The following is a 22,240-nucleotide window of genomic DNA, read 5'->3' on the forward strand; positions in this document are numbered from 1 at the left end:
AGGTCCAGTATAGGAGGGGGTGTTCCAGGTGAAGAGGGCACGGGGGCCCGCTGGACAGGCATAGGAGGGGCTGGCTGGCCGGAGCTATGCCGCAGCCGTGGTCTGTCCCCCGAGTCTAGCGACTAGAGAAGCGGGGTGATTGGACAGAGGCTTCGGTGGTGCCACGGGGGGGTTCGGGACCGTGAACAGAGGGGGGTCCATGGGTTGGTGGGTCCTACCTGGAGGTAGGCCAGTGCAGGCCTGGGAGGGTCGGGAGGGATCGGGTCCCGGTACTAACCTGCTGGCGTGGCAGTCCAGGGATGAGCTCTGGGTGGACCAAGATGGCTGACGGGCTAGGTCCGAGCCGCGGGTTGTCCTGATGCTTGTGGTCCCGTCCGTGGATGGTGAGTTGGGCCCGGTAGGATGGAGCGCACGGGCCTGCCGATGGAGGCTGGGGGGTGAGCGGCGCTGGCTGGAGCCGCGCTGTGTCCGATGGGACTGCTCTGGAAGGTGGAGGGCTGGGATTAGCGTTCCTGAGGCTGTGACGGCGTGGTGGAGTGGTGAGAGTGGGCTAGGCGGAGCTGGCGGGAAGGGCCTGGGGAATTTTCTTTGCAAACTGAAGATTTTCTTTCTTTTTTTTTCACAAAATTGTCATATTAACAGGTTATTTCTCACACACAGAATATGCATACCACAAATTGCACCCCAAAACACATTCTACTCCTCCTGAGTATGGCGATACCACATGTGTGAGACTTTTATACAGAGTGGCCACATACAGGGGAGCACCATCAGGTGTTATAGGGACATAAAATACACATTTAATTTCTTGGACAATGTTTCCAACAATGGAAACGCCCAAAAAAGTACCCTATTTTGGAAAGAAAACACCCCAATGTATAATCTATGAGGCATAATGAGTCTTTTGAACGTGTCATTTTTTTTTTTCCACAAGTTTTTGGAAAATGCGGAAAGAAAACGAAATTTTTTTTTTTTTGCACAAAGTTGTCAATTTATACAAGATTTCTAACACATAGCATGTACATAACAACATTACACCCCAAAATAGATTCTCCTACTAATTCTGAGTATGGCGATACCACGTGTGAGACTTTTCCACAGCCTGGCCACTTACAGAGGCCCAACATGCAGGGAGCACCATCAGTTGTTCTAGGGGCATAGATTTTAAATCTAATTTGACTACCTATTACACTTTTGTGAGGCACTGTAGTGGCATAGATGAGAACTGATGTGGCTTGAATGAGGCATAAATGAGATGGGGGATGGATGAGCCGTGGGTGGGGGTGAATGAGGGTGGCTGAGTATGGAAGGGGATGACTGAGCATGAATCCGGATGGCTGGGGATGACTGAGCATGACTATGGATGGGGATGACTGAGCATGAATGAGTATGGCTGGATGAGTGCTGGAATTGTCACAGTTCAGCGCTGTGGGCACTACAGATCCAGCCCACAGCGCTGCTGCAACCGATCTCTCCCCTCTCCTCTCACACTGTACCGATCAGTACAGAGAGGGGAAGAGCTAAGCTGGGCATGCGCCGGTTTGTTTACAAGTGATCGCTCCGTCATTTGACGGAGCGATCACGTGGTAAAGGGCCAGTATCGCTGGCCCTTTACCGTCATTCGTGATGAGCTGGGTCCTCTGGACCCGGCCGTCACGGATATTCCCAGGTGTGTGCCTAAGGGGACACACGAAAGCTAGATTCTGGGAGGACGTCATAGTATGCCCTCCCAGAGTTTTCGAGCCGCGCTATAGCCATCATTTGGCTATGGCACAGTGGTTAAGTAGTTAATAAAAGACTACAGTTTGCTGTTGAAGATATTGGCAAAGACCAGGTCTTCTGGATTAATGTGCTGTGGACCGATGAATCCAAGATAAAGTTGTTTGGCTACAATAACAGTTTGCCACAAACTGAAGATGGTATTTTAGGGGAAGAACACACCAACTGTGAAGCATGATGCTAGAAATATTATAGTTTGGGATTGCCTTTCTGCTTCAGGACCTAGGCAGCTTGCAGTCATCGAGTCGGCTATGAATTCTGCATCGTATCAAAGTGTGCTTGATGGGAATGTGAGGCCATCTATCCAAAAGGTAAAACTGAACCAGAAATGCAATACTGAACTTGATGATGAGTTAACAGCTTGCCGCCCACCTACAGTAGTTGTACTGCGGGTAGCGGCTGTAGGCCAGGGCGACATACTGGTACACTACGGCTTTTCTTCCAGGTTTGGACATAACACAAGTTTGGCAGCCGATTTTGTCTGAAGTCAGCTGATTGGCTGTGGCAAATCACGCACAGAGTTATGTGTTTACAAAAACAGAACTCTGTGTATTGTGAACAGAAATCTGGCTTTTTTGCTGGGAGAAGAAAACAGACAGATAATTAAGTAAAAGCAGCACACATTACACATGGTTAGGTGTGCACAGATAACCCTTTGATTGCCCCTAGATGTTAACCCCTTCCCAGGGGGTGTCATTAGTACAGTAACAGTGTATAGTATCAGTGTCCCTCCTAGCCAACATCTGCAAGCGCCAGATTGCTGCCACACTATCAGTCCCACTATAAGTTTTTGATCACCGCTATTACTAGTATAGTGTCATAGCTGTGTAAATTCCAGTGTATATATACACCATAGTTTGTAGATGCTATAACTTTCGCACAAACCAGTTAATATACACTTATTGGGATTTTTTTTTTACCAAAGATATGTAGCAGAATACACTTTGGCCGAAATTCATGAAGACATTATGAAGCTTTTTTTTTTTTTTTTTTTTTTTTTTTTTTTTTAAGTTTTATAACACAGTAAAAATATTGCGTCCCCCCCCCCCAAAATGTTCTTTTTTTTTTTTCATTTATATCGCAAAAATTTTTTTTAAAAAAGTGGCGATCCAATACCACCAAAAGAAAGCTCTGTATGTGTGAAAGTATAGCATTTTCATATATGTACAGTGTAGCATGACCGAGCAATTGCCAGTTAAAGTAGCACAGTGCTGAATAGAAGAAAAATGCTCTGATCATGAAGGGGGTGAAACCTTCCAGAGCTCAAGTGGTTACAGAACACTAGCAAATCCACTTGGCTTAAAAACTAAAATAGAGGGTTACTGACCGACTTAGTCGAAGCCCTGATTTGAATTCTATTGAAATATTGTGGGAGGAATTATAACAGGCAATTCATGCAAGGAAGCAAGAAACCTCTTGAAAGTAATTGTGCATGGAGGAATGGTCAGAGTAGTGGGCAGTTTTTTAAAATTACAAGAAGTAATTTCTGTTAAAATGGGCCAATAAAAGGAGGTTCTGAGGCCATGTGAGTAAAGTGTGCCATTATATCTTTTTATTTAGAAAAACAATCTTGTTTTTTTTTATTCAAGTATATCGCCTTCATCAGTATAAGTTTGCCTGTTCAAATATGTTGGAAAAAATGTCAACAATGCCCATGTACTTTGTTTTTACATGACTTTAACTTAAAAACTGAAACATACATATTTGTGATACATTATTAGACTTCAAGATTTTTTTTCCATGTATAATTAAAGCCCAACTCCGGGAAAGGCTGTGCTTGCGTGTGTAGGACTTGAGTCACAACCTGCCATTTCTGGACACGTGAGTTTTCGTGCAATACACATGGGGCAGCCCATTCATTTGAAAGAAGTTCCTGCACCTTTTTTGAGTGTTAAGCTTGATGTGGTTTTAACTGGCGCTTGCTGGCCATGTTTGGGGAGCTATTGACGTTTAATGGCACCGCAAGTGCAACTGTGCCCAGGGATAATTTTTAAAGTGGTTTTAAACTCTCCCCCACAACTTTATCCCATATAAATCAGCATAAAAAACCCTAATGAACACTGCTTGTAAATATTTCCTTACTTGCTTAGTATTGTTGTAATCCTTTTTGTTCTTTAGAATGACTTCACTGGAGCTTGCCCATATCTCACCTGATTTACGGCACACTCTGTGTGCCTGTCTGTCTATTATCAAGACTTCCTACGGCACAACACTGAAATCTCACAAGACTGCATAATCACTGAGAGCTTCCTACTACACCCCATGTGACCATGTGACATCACATGGAGTGTAAACCTAGGCATCTGACAGCATTACTGCAGTCTTATCAGCTGAAGCTGATAAGACTGACATAGGCAAACACTAGCTAATTGGCACAAGTAAATACTATGAAAAAAAAAGTCAGCTATGAGCAGGGAAGCAGGGTTGCCATAGAAACGTTAGATTGAGAAGGAGGCTTGGTTAACAGTACAGGAAGTGCTCAATGTAAGGGCGGAAATGCACTCTACTGTGCACTCAGAAAACAATACTTAAGATGGCGCTCCCTTACCCCCTGGAAATGTTTTTTAAAGTTTCTTTAAACACCAACTAATATGCGAATTGGGGCTGGATTACAGTGGCTATAGTTTGATAATTACTTATTATAATTGACTAAATGAAAAGAAGCATCAGAGTGGGAGAGTTTACTTCCTCTTTAAGTTTCCTGTAGTCTTGGCAAAAAATGATATCCTGTAAAGGAGATTGGTAGGGAAGGCGGGTCCTAATTTGTTTAAATTATGAGGGTTTAAAGCGGAGTTCCACCCAAAAGTGGAAGCTCTGCTTATCTGACTCTGTCCCCACTTCCGGGAGATCACAGCGCGATCACTCGGAAGTTCGGCCCTCCTTCCCCTGATGCCGGGCTGTTCAGAAAGTGCAGCGTGCTTTGCACATGTGCAGTAGGGAACCGGCTGTATAACCGCAAGGCTTCACTGCCGGGTCGAAATAAAAGAAAAACAAGGGCGCACCAGCCTTGTGCATTAACTTTTTTAAAAAATATTTTAATATAAGAAGATAAAATGAAACGACTCACAAGCAGTAGATGGAGGAGGCACAGCATATAGTGTACCGACAGCTAGCATGCAGCTTAGGATGAGCGATGCCTTCCAATAGTCGCGGAGAGACGCACAAACATCACAATCAGCTATCACAATCAGCTTACGCGTTTCGAAGGGAACGTCCCTTCATCAGAGCTGTGCTGTTCCCTTCGAAACGCGTAAGCTGATTGTGATAGCTGATTGTGATGTTTGTGCGTCTCTCCGCGACTATTGGAAGGCATCGCTCATCCTAAGCTGCATGCTAGCTGTCGGTACACTATATGCTGTGCCTCCTCCATCTACTGCTTGTAAGTCGTTTCATTTTATCTTCTTATATTAAAATATTTTTTTAAAAAGTTAATGCATAAGGCTGGTGCGCCCTTGTTTTTCTTTTATTTCGGTTTGCACTAGGATTCCCCATCCCTGAGGGCAGCAAGGCCTGTGTTGACGCATCTTTTATATGGTGATCCACCTGTGCGCAGGAGTCGTTGTGTTTTGTTTGCTAATGTACTTCACTGCCGGGTCCCCTTAATACGTATGGCGGCGGCGGCAGCACCCTAGAGTCGATGGAAATATCAACTGCAGTGCCGACATCGCTGGATTCCAGGACAGGTAAGTGTCCTAATATTAAAAGTCAGCAGCTGCAGTATGTGTAGCTGCTGAATTTAAGCTTTTTGCTGGGAGGGTGGACCTCCTCTTTAAGGGAATTTTGAAAGGAGAATTTTATTCTCTCCATTAAAGTTTAATCCTGGTCTAACATATCAGTCAGACTCCCTTTGCTTAGAGAGTGTAGAAATCTGTTTTGAAATCTAATGTGCTTTTTTAATTACGAATTTATTCACCAAAACAATAATTTGGTGTTTGCTGCAACATTGTACAAATTGTGTCTTGTGCTGTCTGAGAAAGTGTGGTATTCATGTCACCAAGTTATTTTAGTTAGCTCTATGATAGTGTTTTTGATTAAGACTACAAGTGTAATTTTAGGTAAAATGGTCAATTGCAAAAACTTTGTACAGTTTCTTTAGCACAGTTGTGTTTATTGAGAAGCTACACATTTAAAAAATATCTTTATTTTTTACAGGATCCAAATTGGTACAAAGCAAAAAATAAAGTGGGGCGTGTTGGATTCATACCAGCCAATTATGTTCAGAAAAGAGAAGGTGTTAAAGCTGGGACCAAGCTCAGCCTAATGCCGTGAGTACCAAAAAGACACTCCTTGTTAACCACTTTTAACCTACCATTTTATACTTCATATTTGCATGCTGCCTTGTATTGGTCAGGAAATGTCTGTGCATTCACCTGCTTAGCCTGCTATAGTTCTGAGACACGGCTTAGAACTTCATATAGACAACGTTGTAGCAAGACTAAGTTTTCGTTTGACTTGATTTGCCTGAAACAAGTTTTGGGTGTTATCACACAGAGTTCAGTGACTACTGTGCAGAACGTCGTATATAGTATGGTGAAAGTTAAAGTGGTTGTAAACTTTAGACATGAAATATGAACAAAGCAAATCTCTCTATAGTGTGTACTTGTCTCAATCCAGAGCACTAAGTGTAATTTCTGTCTGCTGCCTCTTTCCTCTGCTATCCGCATTAATCACTTCTGACAGGTGTTCCTGACATCTAGAGAAAAAAGGACAGGGAAAAGAGTTCCAGCTGATTGACAGCCTCTGCTCTGTTTCTGTGTGTAAATGGGAGGGGTTGTCTCTCCGCCCCGTTTTTTTCCTGACAACTCAGGCAAGCTTTATAAATTCTGCACTTTGAATGGAGGTTAAGAGAAGACTGCAGGTAAACAGGTATAACTTATGTAGGAGGATTTGTGTCATTTCTGTGTATCATCGGAGGCCAGTCACTTCACTGAGTGTAAGTGTTTACAACCACTTTAACAGATGACCATATGACCTAAACCAAGCCTTCACTGTAATGCGAGGAAAGCAGGCTTTTTTTTTTCTTCATACAACGTCCGCACTGAATTAAATTACTTCTGCCAATTTATTGGATGAAAGTATGTAAAGTTTACAATGCTTTTTTCCCCCTCCGTTATTAATTCTGTATGTATGGTGGCAATTTAGGTCTTGTTTATGTATTCGTGTTTTGACGGCATTAGGGGATTATTTGCCGAAGAGGCAGGTGTCCTTTCCATTGAGGTTCTGAGGCGTTAAAGGGAACAGAAAAAATTTAAGTTGCTAAAACATGTCACAAGTTTCACATCATTTTCTTATTGCATATCTATTTTTTTCACAGCTGTGTAGACTATCGCTTCTGTAGTAGTTATTCAAGCAAGATAAGGTTAAAGTGAATTTTATAGCTCTAGGACTGAAACAGTGAAAATGTTCTCTGAATACCTATATTAACCTTAACCCTTAAGCTTTACCCAACACTTAGGGTGCATTCTCACTAGCACTCTGAACTGGTCCTGAGCATTGTTCAGCCCTTTGAGCCAGTTTGTGTAGTGCGAGTGATCCAGACCGCGTCCAGGACAGGTACAATTTGCTACAGTGTTAGTCCAAACCATGCCGGAGCACAGCTCTCCTCATAGAGGGCTATTTAGTAAAACAGGGATCACTGGTCTGGTTAGCAGGGGAGTGTGCCATGAACAGTTTCTTAGTAGTGGGTGAGTGGGGACAAACAAACTCAGGTGCAGTTCAGTTTAACCGGCCCAAGTGTGAGTTCACCCCTATAGCGAAAGCCCAGGCTAACTACAATAGTTCCTAAAAATGCTGTCACCCCCCTCCTTACCTACGCTGCATAGCTTGTATAAAATATCAGTGTTTTCCTGTCTGGTCCTGCTACGTGATCCTGCAACTCCTGTTCTCATGTGTCAGAGAGCAGCTGCTGCAGGGGAGAGAGGGGAACGCCGAGAACAGATGAGCAGTGGCAGCCGGTTGGTGGTGATACAGCTTCAGAAAGCCGCTGTTGAACGCTTCCTATACACTGGGATGCCACAGCTGCTGGATCATGTGACCAGATCAAACAGGATTAAAGGTAGGTATTTACACAGATCTTTTTGATGCAGGCAATAGAATGAAAGCTTTGTATTTTCTGAATGAATGGAGAAGGTGGAGAGTATGATGACACCGCCCCACCTCTGACCTATATAAAAATATACCATGTCTGGCATTTGTCTGTTTTAAAAGGCTACAAAATTCGTTTGTGTGGCTCTGGGTGTGGTTGTCACCATTTCCTTGTCTTATAACAGAAAAATGAAAATGCTGATAATGGGATTTTGAAGGAAACCGAATACCAAAATTGGATTAAAACATCAATATTTATTTTTTACAATTAAAATGATTCCAGGTATATAAATGGACCATCTCCATATACAATTTCATTACACATTTAAAACGCATAATGTTTATAAAACCTAATGTTATAACTTCTATGTGTTTTTGATACTGGCGAAAGAAATTACTCCAGTATCTAAAACACACAGAAGTTATAACATTATGTGGTACAGATCCTATATATAACATAATGGTACAACTTTTATGTGTTTTTCTTACTGTAGAAGTTTCTTAAGTATTTTAAATGTGTCATGAAACTGTAATATGGAGGTGGTCCATTTATATACCTGGTATCATTTTTATTGTACAAAATAATTATTGATCTTTTAATTCAATTTTGGTACTAGGTTGCCTTCAAAATCCCTTCATGAGTATTTTAATTTGTATGTTTTAAAAGCTTTTGCCATGCACAGCACTGAACTGATTAGCTTCACTTTCTGTTTGTACACCCATAGCATAGCTGCGGGGGCACGTTGTGCATCAATCAGGAGCTGCAGTGGGTGTTGGCAGTGCCCAAGAATACATTATTCCTTTGGCACGCCCCAGTTTGCACTTTGGATTTTCTCTCATATCCTGTTTTGGCTATTGGACTGGATATGAAGGGAAGCCTTCCCAAAGGAACACAGATGGCAAAAAAAACCTAACAGGTGTTTTAACTCTTCTTTACTCTTTTGCTGTGTGTGGCATGACAGTGAAAATCTAGGGACTGATTTATATAGATATAGAAATCCTTTGGAAGGCAAGGCCGTTCCCTGCTATGTATTTTTTCTCCGTATTTAGCTTTTTGGTTGGAATTCAGTTTTTAGCATTCTCCTGCATTTACAGATGTATGGCCATTAGTAAGTGGCATGTACTGTAGAATACATGGTGGCCTTTGTTTAATTAAAAAAAATAAAACTATATATATATATATATATATATATATATATATATATATATATATATATATATACATACACGCACACTCTCACACTATCTCACAAAAGTGAATACACCCCTCACGTTTTTGTAAATATTTTATTAGCTCTTTTCATGTGACAACACTGAAGAAATGACACTTTGCTACAATGTAAAGTAGGAGTGTACAGCTTGTATAATAGTGTAAATTTGCTGTCCACTCCAAATAACTCAACACACAGCCATTAATGTCTAAACTGCTAGCAACAAAAGTGAGTACACCCCTAAGTCTAAATGTCTGAATTGGGCCCGAAGTGTCAATATTTTGTGTGGCCACCATTATTTTCCAGCACTGCCTGGGCATAGAGTTCACCAGAGCTTTACAGTTTGCCACTGGAGTTCTCTTCCACTCCTCCATGACGACATCGTAGAGCTGGTGGATATTAGATACCTTGCGCTCCTCCACTTTCCGTTTTGAGGATGCCCCACAGATGCTCACTAGGGTTTAGGTCTGGAGACATGCTTGGCCAGTCCATCACCTTTACCCTCAGCTTCTTTAGCAAGGCAGTGGTCGTCTTGGAGGTGTGTTTGGGGTCGTTATGTTGGAATACTGCCCTGCGGCCCAGTCCAAAGGGAGGGGGATCATGCTCTGCTTTGGTATATCACAGTACATGTTGGCACTCATGGTTCCCTCAATGAACTGTAGCTCCCCAGTGCCAGCAGCACTCGTGCAGCCCCAGACACTCCCCTACCATGCTTGGCTGTAGGCAAGACACGCTTGTCTTTGTACTCCTCACCTGGTTGCCACCACACATGGTTGACACCATCTGAACTGAATAAGTTTATCCTGGTCTCCTCAGACCACAGGACATGGTTCCAGTAATCCATGTCCTTAGTCTGCTTGTCTTCAGCAAACTGTCTGCAGGCTTTCTTGTGCATCATCTTTAGAAGAGGCTTCCTTCTGGGACAACAGCCATGCAGACCAAATTGATGCAGTGTGCAGCGTATGGTCTGAGCATTGACAGGCTGATCCCCCACCCCTTCAACCTCTGCAGTCATACATCTATTTCCCAAAGACACCCCCTGAATATAACGCTGAGCATGTACACTCAACTTCTTTGATCGACCATGCCGAGGTCTGTTCTAAGTGAAACCTGTACTGTTAAACCGCTGTATGATTTTGGCCACTGTCCTGCAGCTCAGTTTCAGAGTCTTGGCAATCTTCTTATAGCCTAGGCCAGTGATGGCGAACCTTGGCACCCCAGATGTTTTGGAACTACATTTCCATTGATGCTCATGCACTCTGCAGTGTAGTTGAGCATCATGAGAAATGTAGTTCCAAAACATCTGGGGTGCCATGGTTCGCCATCACTGGCCTAGGCCATCTTTATGTAGAGCAACAATTCTTTTTTTCAGATCCTCAGAGAGTTCTTTGCCATGAGGTGTCATGTTGAACTTCCAGTGATCAGTATGAGAGAGTGAGAGTGATAACACCAAATTTAACACACCTGCTCCTCATTCACACCTGAGACCTTGTAACACTAAAGAGTCACATGACACCGTGGAGGGAAAATGGCTGATTGGGCCCAATTTGGACATTTTCACTTAGGGGTGTACTCACTTCTGTTGCCAGCGGTTTAGACATTAATGGCTGTGTGTTGAGTTATTTTGAGAGGACAGCAAATTTACACTGTTATACAAGCTGTACACTCACTACTTTACATTGTAGCAAAGTGTCATTTCTTCAGTGTTGTCACATGAAAAGATATAATAAAATATTTACAAAAATGTGAGGGGTGTACTCACTTTTGTGAGATACTGTATATAGTGCTGTCAGAATAAATTTCTTTAAAGGGTACTCAATCACCTTCTTTTTAATTCATAAAAAGAAATGGTATTAAGGCAGGCCTGCATGTACTGTATCAACTGGGCCAAATATTTGTCTATGTATTTAAAATGCAGTCTAATAAAGCATTTTGTAGTGTTAGCATATTTTAACTGGTTGGCACCGGCTGCACGCAAATATGTGACCTCTCAGGCAGGTGGGCCTTGGCGCCGAGCGGCTACATATATTTGCATGAATTGGTGGTATACGGCTGTGCCGAGAGTGTGCTCCTGGCACAGTTACTGGCGGCTAACGGAAAGCTCTCGATCGCTGCTTGCGATCGGGAGCTTTCTGACCTTGTGACTGCTATGACAGCCAATCGTGGGAGTCACATGATCATAAACCCCGCCTCCCGGCATCCTTAACCCCTGAAAGGGCTGGGAGGGTCCGGCTCAAAGGGGTTAAGCATCACCAAATGTAAGCTGACCATTAATGGTCCAATGTGATGCTTGAGTATGCCTTGAGGGCAAAAAAGGTTACATGGCCAACCTTCCTGCTTCTTCTGCAAACAGGCAGATTTTCTCCCTACTCACTATGATAAAGCCTATCTATGGCCAGCTTTTGAATAGTGGGTGGGGAGAAATCTTTTTTTTTTTTTTTTCCATTGATCGACTTGGGTGCAACCAGCATGACGGAGTTTTGGCATGCGACTATTGCCAGCAGCTATAGGCGCTAGCAATAATAACTGTGTTCTCCTCTGTGTCAGGCTACAGCTAAACCTTGGGACCTCTGGTTTGTCAAGATTTTAACTTGCACCTGTCATGGCATCTTTCTAGTGAGTGATTTATATTTTGGTGACTGGGCCTACGTCTCATTTTTTTGGACTGCATCACCTACCTTAAGGAGAATACACAAAATATACACAGATAACAAATCTAAAGATAACAATACACATGATTTCAAAATTAGGAAGAACTTTTTCACTTGAAGGCAGGGAGACCAACCATATCAATGACATCAAGTTATTTTTATTCTAGGGAAGTTCTAAATCTTCTTTTTCCTGTCCTGACATTTGCATGTATTATAGTATTTATGATGTGTGTATGATCAGTCTTCATAGATAATGCAATTAAAAGTTGGTAGTGGGCGATAAAGGCTGTCTGTCAAACCTTGTGTGCCTAGATTTCCTGTGCATTCCTGGGTAGCGTTAAAGTGGAGTTCCACCCAAAAATGGAACTTCCACTTTTTGGATTCTCCCCCCCACATTTGGCACCTTTCAGGGGGGAGGAGGGAGCAGATACCTGTCTAATACAGGTATTTGCTCCCACTTCCTGGCATAGATCACCGCGGTGATTGCGGTGACCTACGCCACTTCCGCCGCCTACTCTGTCCTCCTACACCGCTGTATTCTGTGAGACGCAGAATACAGCAGGGACCTGAGAGGACGCGCAGCGCGACTCGCGCATGTGCAGTAGGGAACCAGGAAGTGAAGCCGCACGGCTTCACTTCCTTATTCCCTTACCGAGGATGGCGGAGCCAGCAGCCGAGAGCCAAAGGACGGATCGGCTTCGGCTGCCGACACCGCGGGCTCCCTAGACAGGTAAGTGTCCATATATTAAAAGTCAGCAGCTGCAGTAGGCATAATAGGTAGGGTTTTTTTTTTGCAATTCAACTTAGTTATTCTCCAATATCCAAAACAGCTTGGTAGCCAGCTCATTGCATACTTGATGCAACTATTTTGTTTTGTTGAAACTATAGGCTGTGTTGCACAGATGACGGCTAACAAGAATGTAAAGCAAATTAAAGCTCTATTCGAACGACACAAACCGCAGGAGATGGACAGTGGCGATCAGTGGACTTCCTGGCGAATCTGGTCTCAGGACCCGCTTCCTGATTTGCCGGGAGGAGAAGCAGGAAGATATTCTGGGTCTTCCTGTCACACGACTGGGTGGGCTCAGGGTGCGGTGCACTGTGCCCCAAGCCCAACCTTTTTTAAGCCAATTAGAGCCTCAGACTCGAATCATGTGCTTTAAAAAAAAAAAAAACCCCATTGAAATCCATGCGTCCGGCATCCTGCATGTAAATTAGTGGCCCGGGTGCATGGTTTAGGGGAGCGGTCTCCACTGCGCTGTAGGCCTGCAGGTCTTGATGCTCAGTTGCCACTATACAATTAAAAAAAAAGGGTATATTTATAAAGCAGTTAATTTCACTTGTACTAACTATCCGCTGCAGGAGAATCTTCCTTGTGTACAGTATATGTTTTAAATTACAATGAAAAATTCATTTGCAGCGAATGTATAACTGTCACATTCACTTCTTTATAAACATGTGCCAAAAAGTGCTTTGCTTCTTTCCACCCAATAACCTTTTTATTTTTGAGTTGTCAAAAAACACTGTTGTAAAATACTTGTACGTATTTTTTAGCCTGAACAAAGTCGTCGTCCCCCCCCCCCCCCCCCCTTTTCTTTAAGCACTAACTGCCTGAGGCAATTTCTTTTAATTTTCACAGTTAAAATCAATTTTATTTTTTTTTTTGCTGAAATTACTTAGAACCCCCAAACTTGATATGTTTTCTGACAGAGTCCCTGGGGACTAAAATAGTGGCTATTGCAGTTTTATATGTCACACAATACTGTAATTGTGTTGTCCTTTATCGAACACAAATTTTCCAGAAAAAATACACTAAAATTAATTTTAGTAAACACAATATAACACCCAATTTTTGATAAAATCGAAATGATAATGTCGTATTTAAGCAGAGCTCCACAGGGGTGTGGCCTAACGCACCATGTGAGCGGATGTCTTTCTTAGCAGCTCCGTTATCACTTCTCCATAATCCTGTGCAGTCCTGTGTACCTGCCTCTGTATCTTGGCTGATTTCCTACCTGCCTGCTTAGCGAAGGCCCGTGCTCCTTTCTGTGCATTTAGTGGATGGGAAAATGCAAGAAGCGCCCCCCGGCCAAAATGAATATCACCACACGCTCCGGACAAGATGGCCGCCGCTGTACTGCTCCACAAGCATCCCTTGCATCCACGCCAGAATTGTTTGGAGAGGAGCCAGACCCCTCTCCACAACCCTCCCTTGGGGCCCCCGTTCCACCGGCGCTGCTTTCCAGACCTCCCACCAGCGAGGATGGCATGGAAGAAGACCCGGAGCCTACTCTGCTGGATGTTCTCAAAATTATCAAGGTAAACCATTCAGATCTTATGGGCAAGATGGAGAAGCTTAAACTGGACATAACAATAATGCTCCAGGACATGCACAAGATCCGGGATCAGGAGGACACTGTACACCCTGTCATCCCTGCTCTTAAAACCTGTGGCACCAAAATCAGATCACTGGAAATAAGGTGAACGATTTGGAAAACCACCTGCACAGAAATAATCTGCAACTGGTGGGCCTCCCTGAGCTGGTCGAGGGGTCTGACCTGGTATCCTTCCTGGAATGCTGGTTTACCCAGGAATTTGGGAAAGACTGCCTGTCCCCTAGCTTTGTCCTGGAAAGAGCCCATAGAGTTCCTGGCAGACTGCTCCCTGAAGTTAACCCTTCCCGCACCATGGTTATCTGTCTACTCAACTACCAGGACATCCTATGCGCTGCCCGCCTGAAAGGGAGCCTCAAGATCAACAGCGCGACGATGTCCCTCTTCCCTGATTACTCCCCTGTTGTTCGTGCATCAAGGGCCAAATACCAATGTTAAGCAGCTGCTGCAGGGAAAAGGAATTCAATACTCCATGTTATTTCCTGCCACATCGTGGGTCGTTTACCAAGGTCAGGTGCATTTCTTTCAAACCCCAGTGAATGCTCTCTCCTGGTTTGAATCCCTGCGAACCTGGTCATTTGTCTGACCTGGCACCTGAGCTGGGCTTTCCTTTTGGTAGTGAATCCTACCCCTACTTTTGTCACTTCCAGCGTCTGGAATCATTGCAGGGACAGGTACTCAAAATTATTTGCTCTGACAAGAGAATATGGATCTCCACGTGGGAGACTATACTGCTAAGGTTACTTTCAATTTTGATCACTGACTGATCTAACATTTATTCATTGACTTTGGGGTTTAGGCCCGCTCCTTGTTTTTTGGAGCCCGGTAGGGGTCAAACTCGGGTAGCGGTGTTTAATTCAATTGTTCTCCTTTCCAATTGCTCGAGTGTTTGCTGCTATGTGTGTTGTATGTTTGTGTGTGATTCTCTTTTGCCTTGCCTCCTCCTCCCGGTGTGATTGCAGCTATGTGGGGGCCTACGGTCAGTCCAAGGGGCTGCTAGCCCTTAATATTCTAAGGTTCAATATAATTTTCCTTACTCCACCATGTCTAAGGTCTCGTGCATCTCCTGGAATGTGCGGGGGTTAAATTCCAAGTTTAAAAGGGCTTCGTTGTTTGATTTCCTCAAGGTACATAAATCGCATATCCTGTGTCTGCAGGAGACACATTTAATGGGGTCCAAGGTCCTTGCTCTCAAAAAGCATTGGGTACTGTGCGGATATCATGCCACCTATTCTAACTTTGCCCGGGGTGTGTCAATTTTAATACGTAAAGGACTAACCTTCTCCTGTGACAGGGTTGTTTCGGATCCAAAGGGTCGATAGATTTTTCTCCTCTGTACAGTATATGCGGTGCCCTTACTACTAGTGGTGGAATATGTCCCCCTTGTTATGGCTGCGGTCTTCAAAGAATTGAGTGTTCACTTGTCAACTTTACCAAAAATTGCAACCCTCATTGTCGGAGACTTTAACTTGGTGCTTGACCCAAGTCTTGAGTGCTTGAGGCCTCTTCACTATGAATCTAAGTTGTTTGGTCAGTGGTGAGCTTCCTTTGGGTATGTTGACCTATGGTGACAGGTGTATTCGTGTCAGTCCCAGACCTACCGTGCTGTTTACAGGCTAGATTATGCCCTGCTGACATCGGATCTAGCCTCCTCTATTCATGCGGTCTCCTATATAGCGCGAACGATATCGGATCACTCTGCCCTTTCAGTAGAGCTGCTATTGGGGCATAGGCCCTTATTTCGGCTGTGGAAGCTCAGTCCACCCTGGATAACACTCCTAATCTGCAGGACCCCATACACCACAATATGTCCCATTACTGAAGGGACAATACGGGGTCTTCCCCAATGGGCTCCACTTGGGATGCCTTTAAGGCGACTGTGCGGGGCTCTTACATCTCCAATATAGCCAAACATAGGAAATCCACCCAGGCTACCCTGCGTACTTTGGAGTCCTCCTTAGAAGCAGCTAGGGCCCAATATACTGCACTCCCCACTCCTGATTCCCATGGGGTATTGGTGGGGGCACATAAAGCCCTTGATCTCCGTAGGCTGGATACCACTCAAAAACTACTATATTTGTCAACTAGGTTACATTAACACAGTGGAAAGAATGGCAAATTGCTGGCATATCTTTCTTGTACAGCATACACTGATAGGCCTATGTCACAAATTAGACTCCATGATGGATCAGTCTCATTGGATCCTTCGACCATTAACCAGACGTTTTAGGTCCTTTTACGAACACCTATACTCGGATCAGGCGCCCCCTGCTGAGCTTGAGTTGGCAGGCTTCTTTGAATCCATCCAATTTCCCAAATTGGAGGACTCCCACAGACTTATTTTATATAAGCCCCTAATGATGTAAGAAATAAGAGGCCATATATATTCTCCCTCCAAACAAGACTAGGTTAGATGGTCTATCTGCAGAGTGGTACAAGCAAGTGGAAGACCTTGCAAAAAAACTACATTTTCTGTTTGAAGCTGCATTGGAGGAAGGGGTGCTTCCCGCCTCTTTGTTGCAAAGCTTTGATCGTTGTACTCCCCCAACCAAAGACAAATTATTATGTGGGTCCTATCGTCCAATCTCACTATTAAATAGTGATGTTAAAATGCTGGCTAAACTCCTATCTATGAGACTACAGAAGGTTATTCTTCACCTTGTCCATCAGGACCAAACAGGGTTCGTGCCTGATAAGAGCACATACAATAACATGCGGCGTCTTTATTTACATATTCATAGGGTGGCCACTGACCAAAAAAGCAGACTGGTGTTATCCTTGGATGTGCTGAAGGCTTTTGACACCGTTAATTGGTCCTTCCTTTGGGAAACCATGCATCAGATGGGTTTTAGCCTTCACTACATCAATTGGGTTCACCTGCTCTACACTAACCCTAGGGCCAGGGTATGCACCAACAAGGATATATCTGATGTGTTTTCCTTTACAGAGGAGTACGAGACAGGACTGCTCACTCTCGCCGCTTCTCTTTGCACTGGCCATAGAGCCTCTTGCTCTGGCAGTGCGACAATAGGTGGCATACGTTATGGTGACCAAACGGAAAAAAACTCTCTATGCTAATGATGCTGTAATTTACCTAGGTGGCTTGGAGCAGTGCTTTGTGTCATTAATGGCGGTCCTGGAGGAATTCGGGAAGGTCTCTTGGTTACGGGTCGGTTGGGAAAAATCTGTTTTGTTTCCCATTGGCCCTAACCTCGATTACACATATCTAACTCTCTCCAAACTGGTCATTCAGCCCACATTTAAGTATTTTCGGATCCATATAAGGGCGCTTTCACACTGCCAGCACCCGGGCGTCGGTGGTAAAGCGCCGATATTTTAACCCCCGCTAGCGGCTGAAAAAGGGTTAAAACTGCCAGCATAGTGGCGCTTTGCTGGTGGTCCGCCAGCGCTGCCCGTTTTTTTCAATTGGCAGGGGTGCTTTAGGAGTGGTGTATTCACCGCTCCTACAGCGCTGCAAAGAAGCTGCTTGCAGGACTTTTTTTGACGTCCTGCCAGCGCAGCGCCCCAGTGTGAAGGCACTCGGGCTTTCACACTGGGATTGCAGCTGAGGCTTTTTTCAGGTGCTTTACAGGCGCTATTTTTAGCGCTAAAGTGCCTAAAAATGCCTCCCGTGTGAAAGGGGTCTAGATGCAGATCTGCCTACTTATGAATCCCTTAACATAACTCCAATTATAACACACGAAGACTAGGCTCCGCACCTGGACTTCCTTGCCTCTCAATCTGATCGGCTGTGTGAGCATTTTTAAAATTACATACCTACCCAAATTTTTATGTTTTTCGTGCGTCTCTGATTTTTTTTTTTTTGTTACAAAAACTTTTTTAAAAATTTGACTCGATTTTGTCCACCTTCCTCCGGCAGGGGCACATCCACATATTGCAAAAGCATTTCTCCAGGCTGCTAGAGCAGATGGCTGATTGGCTTGTCCAAATCTAAGGCACAATTAATTGGCATCACAACTTGCCTACGTCTATAAATTGTTCCTGGAGGCCTCCTCATCTCCCTCCACCACTCTGCGGACTGCACTCTATGGTTCTAGCACCTCAGCTGTGGATGCATTACACAGGTCGATACCTAAATGCTGCTCTCCGATAGAGGTTAGCTGGCTTGCCTGGCATGAGGGTACTAGATCGTTGACAACTTTGGGAGGGGTGTCTCCTAATTCTCCCCTGTGGCAAAATCCCAATTTCTCAGAGCTCCTGGGCCACCCATACTCCCTGTGGTGGACATGACTAGGGGTTACCCATATCGCTCACATTTTTGTTCATAACATTTTTGCTTCCTTTCAGGAGTTGAAGGCCAGGTATGGAGTGACTAATAAATTATTTTTGAAATATCTTTTGTTGCGTCATGCCATCTGGGCATAGTTTGCCGTTTGACCCAGGAGCTCTCAGTATCACCTTTGGAGGTGCTGTTGTCCTATCCAGATATTGATAAACTGGTTATGGCAGTTTATTCATGTTTTCAGTCAGCTGGGGTCAATCCCATCCAGCTGGATCAACGGAAATGGGAGGTTCTGATTCCTGGTCTGAGGAGGGGTGGGAGGAGGCCTCATTTCCTCTAGGTCAGTCCCCTCCCCCTACAGTTGGAAACACACACAGGGAACACGGTTAACCCCTTTATCGCCCCCTAATGTTAACCCCTTCCCTGCCAGTGACATTTTTACAGTAATCAGCGCATTTTTATAGCACTGATCGCTGTATAAATGCCAATGGTCCCAAAAATGCGTCAAAGGTGTTCGATGTGTCCGCCATAATGTCGCAGTCCCGATAAAAATCGCAGAACGTAGCCATTACTAGTAAAAAAAAAATAATTAAAAAAATGCCCTTGGGTGGCTGGCGAGGGGTAGCGAGGCGTGTGTGTGTGTGTCAGTATGAGAGACAAATTTGGTTGTTAATTGAGTTTGAAAGTTTTTTCCTCCTTTTTTAAAACCATAGCAAGGGGTCCTACGCAGTCCCTAGAAAGCAGTATTGAAAACCCACTATATGACTCCCCTCCCCTGTTTGGGAATTGGGGTTTCTGATTCTGATATATTATGTTGGCCAGGTTGGGCCAGAAGTTCTATAACACTCATTGTATTTCTGATGTACCCTTTTTTTTATGGAAAAGTCAATAAACACTTAAAAAAAGCAGAGCTTCACTCAAACGGGGACGCTTGGCTTATTTGTCTACGCCCCCCCCATTCACAAAACGCAACACACTTCACCCATGCACAGTAGGGAATCGCTGTGAAGCTTCAAAGTGCAATTTCATGTGGATGGGGGTGTGTTTTTAATTAAAAAAAAAATTTTTTTTGATTTTTTTTTTTTTTTTTTATCATTTAACTTTAATGCTATCACAAGAGGGAAAACAAGTCATTAGGAGAGCTGTTCGGATCACTTTTACTAAACAGCAGATTGCCAGCTGCAGCTGCCATAGTCTTTATATAACTGCTTGCATATTTTGTATGGTGGGCAACAAGTGGTTACATTCCAGATACTGAGGTTGAAAGTTAATGCATGCTTATGAAGCTATGTTTTGTGGCTTTCTCAATAGGTTTTCCGGCTGCTGTGTAGAATAGGCAACAGGATCCAGGGATCTTTTTGGCCTCTTGGGTTGGTCTCTGCTGGCTGCACAGCTCAGAGGTCAAGACTTCATTCTACCTTGTAAGCTGACCATACATAGATATTTTTGTTTCCTGCTGAATTAGCTGAAATTTGATCTGTGAGTGGCTCTGCTGGCACTACCCGGCTCGGCAAACCCTGATCTGACGATCGAAGGAGCCATGCAGTAAATTATTAGCCAAACAGTGACTGCAGCCTATAAGGTTCAGTCACTTGTCGGGTACTCTGACAGCTTTGGCTTCCAGTAATTGGAATACAATACAGTGCCTTGAAAAAGTATTCATACCCCTTGACATTTTCCACATTTTGTCATGTTACAACTAAAAACGTAAATGTATTTTATTGGGAGTTTGTTATAGACCAATACAAACTGGCACATAATTGTGAAGTGGAAGATGAATGGTTTTTAAACTTTTTTACAAATATCTGAAAAGTGTATTCAGCACCCCTGAGTCAATACTTTGTAGAACCACCTTTCACTGCAATTACAGCTGCAAGTCTTTTTGGGATGTCTCTACCAGCTTTGCACATCCACAGTGAAATGTTTGCCCATTCTTCTTTGCAAAATAGCTCAAGCTCTGTCAGATTGTATGGAGGGTGTCTGTGAACAACAATTTTCAAGCCTTGCCACAGATTCTCAATTGGCTTTAGGTCTAGACTTTGACTGGGACATTCTAACACATGAATATGCTTTGATCTAAACCATTTCATTGTAGCTCTGGCTGTATGTTTAGGGTCTTTGTCCTGCTGGAAGGTGAACCTCCACCTCAGTCAAGTCTTTTGCAGACTCTAACAGGTTTTTTCTAAGATTGCCCTGTATTTGGCTCCATCCATTATTCCATGTACTCTGACCAGCTTCCCTGTCCCTGCTGAAGAAAAACATTCCCACAACATGATGCTGCCACCACCATGTTTCACGGTGGTGATCAGTGTTAATTTTCCGCTACACATAGCGTTTTGCTTTTAGGCCAGAAAGTTAAATTGTGGTCTCATCTGACCAGAGCATCTTGTTTTACATGTTTGCCCTACACGGGTTCTCGCAAACTGCAAATGGGACTTCTTATAGCTTTCTTGTAACAATGGCTTTCTTCTTGCCACTCATCCATAGAGGCCAGATTTGTGGAATGGGCGACTAATAGGTGTCCTATGGACAGATACTTCCACTTCCACTAGCTGTGGATCCTTGCAGCTCCTCCCAGAATTACCATGGGCTTCTTGGCTGCTTCTCTAATGAATGCTCTCCTTGCCTAGCCTGTCAGTTTAGGTGGACAGCCATGTCTTGGTAGGTTTGCAGTTGTGCCATACTCTTTTTCTGTTTTTGGATGTTGAAGCTCCGTGATATCTTCAAAGCTTGGGATTTTTTTTTTATATCCTAAACCTGCTTTAAACTTCTCCACAGCTTTATCCCTGACCTGTCTGGTGTGTTCCTTGGCCTTCATGATGCTGTAAGGTTCTCTAACAAACCTCTGAGGGCTTCACAGAACAGTTGAGTTTATACTGAGATTAAATTACACACATATGGACTCTATTTACTAATTGGGTGACTTCTGAAGGCAATTGGTTCCACTAGATTCTAGATAGGGGTATCAGAGTAAAGGGGGCTGAATACAAATGCACGCCACGCTTTTCAGATATTTATTTATAAAAGACTTTGAAAACCATTTATCATTTTCCCTCCACTTCACAATTATGTGCCACTTTGTGTTGGTCTATCGCAAAAAAATCCCAATAAAATATACATTTTATGTTTTTTGGTTGTAACATGACAAAATGTGGAAAATTTCAAGGGGTATGAATACTTTTTCAAGGCACTGTAGCTGGCAGGGGAGATTCATCCATCGGTGTTGAACAAAAGAAATCTGTGTGTTTGGCCAGCTTTAGTTGTGTCCTCATGCTCCAATATTCGTATAAGAGGCAGAGCACATTTCTGCACATAAGTGTGACTCCTCTTAGTTCTCTGTACCTTCTCATTTGATTAACATTTGCAGTAGAACAAGTATTGAGAAGTACAGTGAAGAGAGAGGATTACAGTGGGCATAGGACTGTCCTACTACATACCCATTTCCTGACACAGGATAAAAGTAGTTCCTACACAAAACTTTGTCAGTGAATGATTACATCACTTCTCACTTTAAGTAGCATCCCCTTCATCACCTCCCACAAATAATACAGAGAGGTAATGGAACAGACTGTGCAAGATGGCATGTGGGTAATATAAGGTATGAATAAATCATATATTTGGAAAGATGCATGAACATTTTTTAACAATTTCAGAGTGTTTGAAATAAAAAAAAAAAAAAACTTTTATTCTGATTTAAACTGTTTGGTATATTTTCACATTGAGTCCATAGGCAGTAAGTGCACGTTTTTGTAGACAAAGACTCACCCAAGCTCTACCGCATGTTTATAAGATGATGAGCTGAATAACGGTGCTCAGGCCATTGCGTCCTATACATCAAAATTGCAAAAAGAATGCTGGCACCTCAATTGCTTCTTCTTA

The 22,240-nt window shown here is 43.5% G+C and overlaps 1 protein-coding gene across 1 annotated transcript in view; it reads left to right on the forward strand.

The window, feature by feature from the left end:
* CSK (C-terminal Src kinase) overlaps positions 1–22,240 on the forward strand; it is a 229,378-nt gene that overhangs the window by 138,909 nt on the left and 68,229 nt on the right. The window contains exon 4 of the mRNA XM_073619012.1: positions 5,932–6,044. Within this exon, the coding sequence (XP_073475113.1) occupies positions 5,932–6,044 (113 nt within the window). The remainder of the gene's footprint in view (positions 1–5,931; positions 6,045–22,240) is intronic.

Source organism: Aquarana catesbeiana, linkage group LG03, assembly GCF_042186555.1.
Source record: "Aquarana catesbeiana isolate 2022-GZ linkage group LG03, ASM4218655v1, whole genome shotgun sequence".
Classification (NCBI taxonomy): domain Eukaryota; kingdom Metazoa; phylum Chordata; class Amphibia; order Anura; family Ranidae; genus Aquarana; species Aquarana catesbeiana.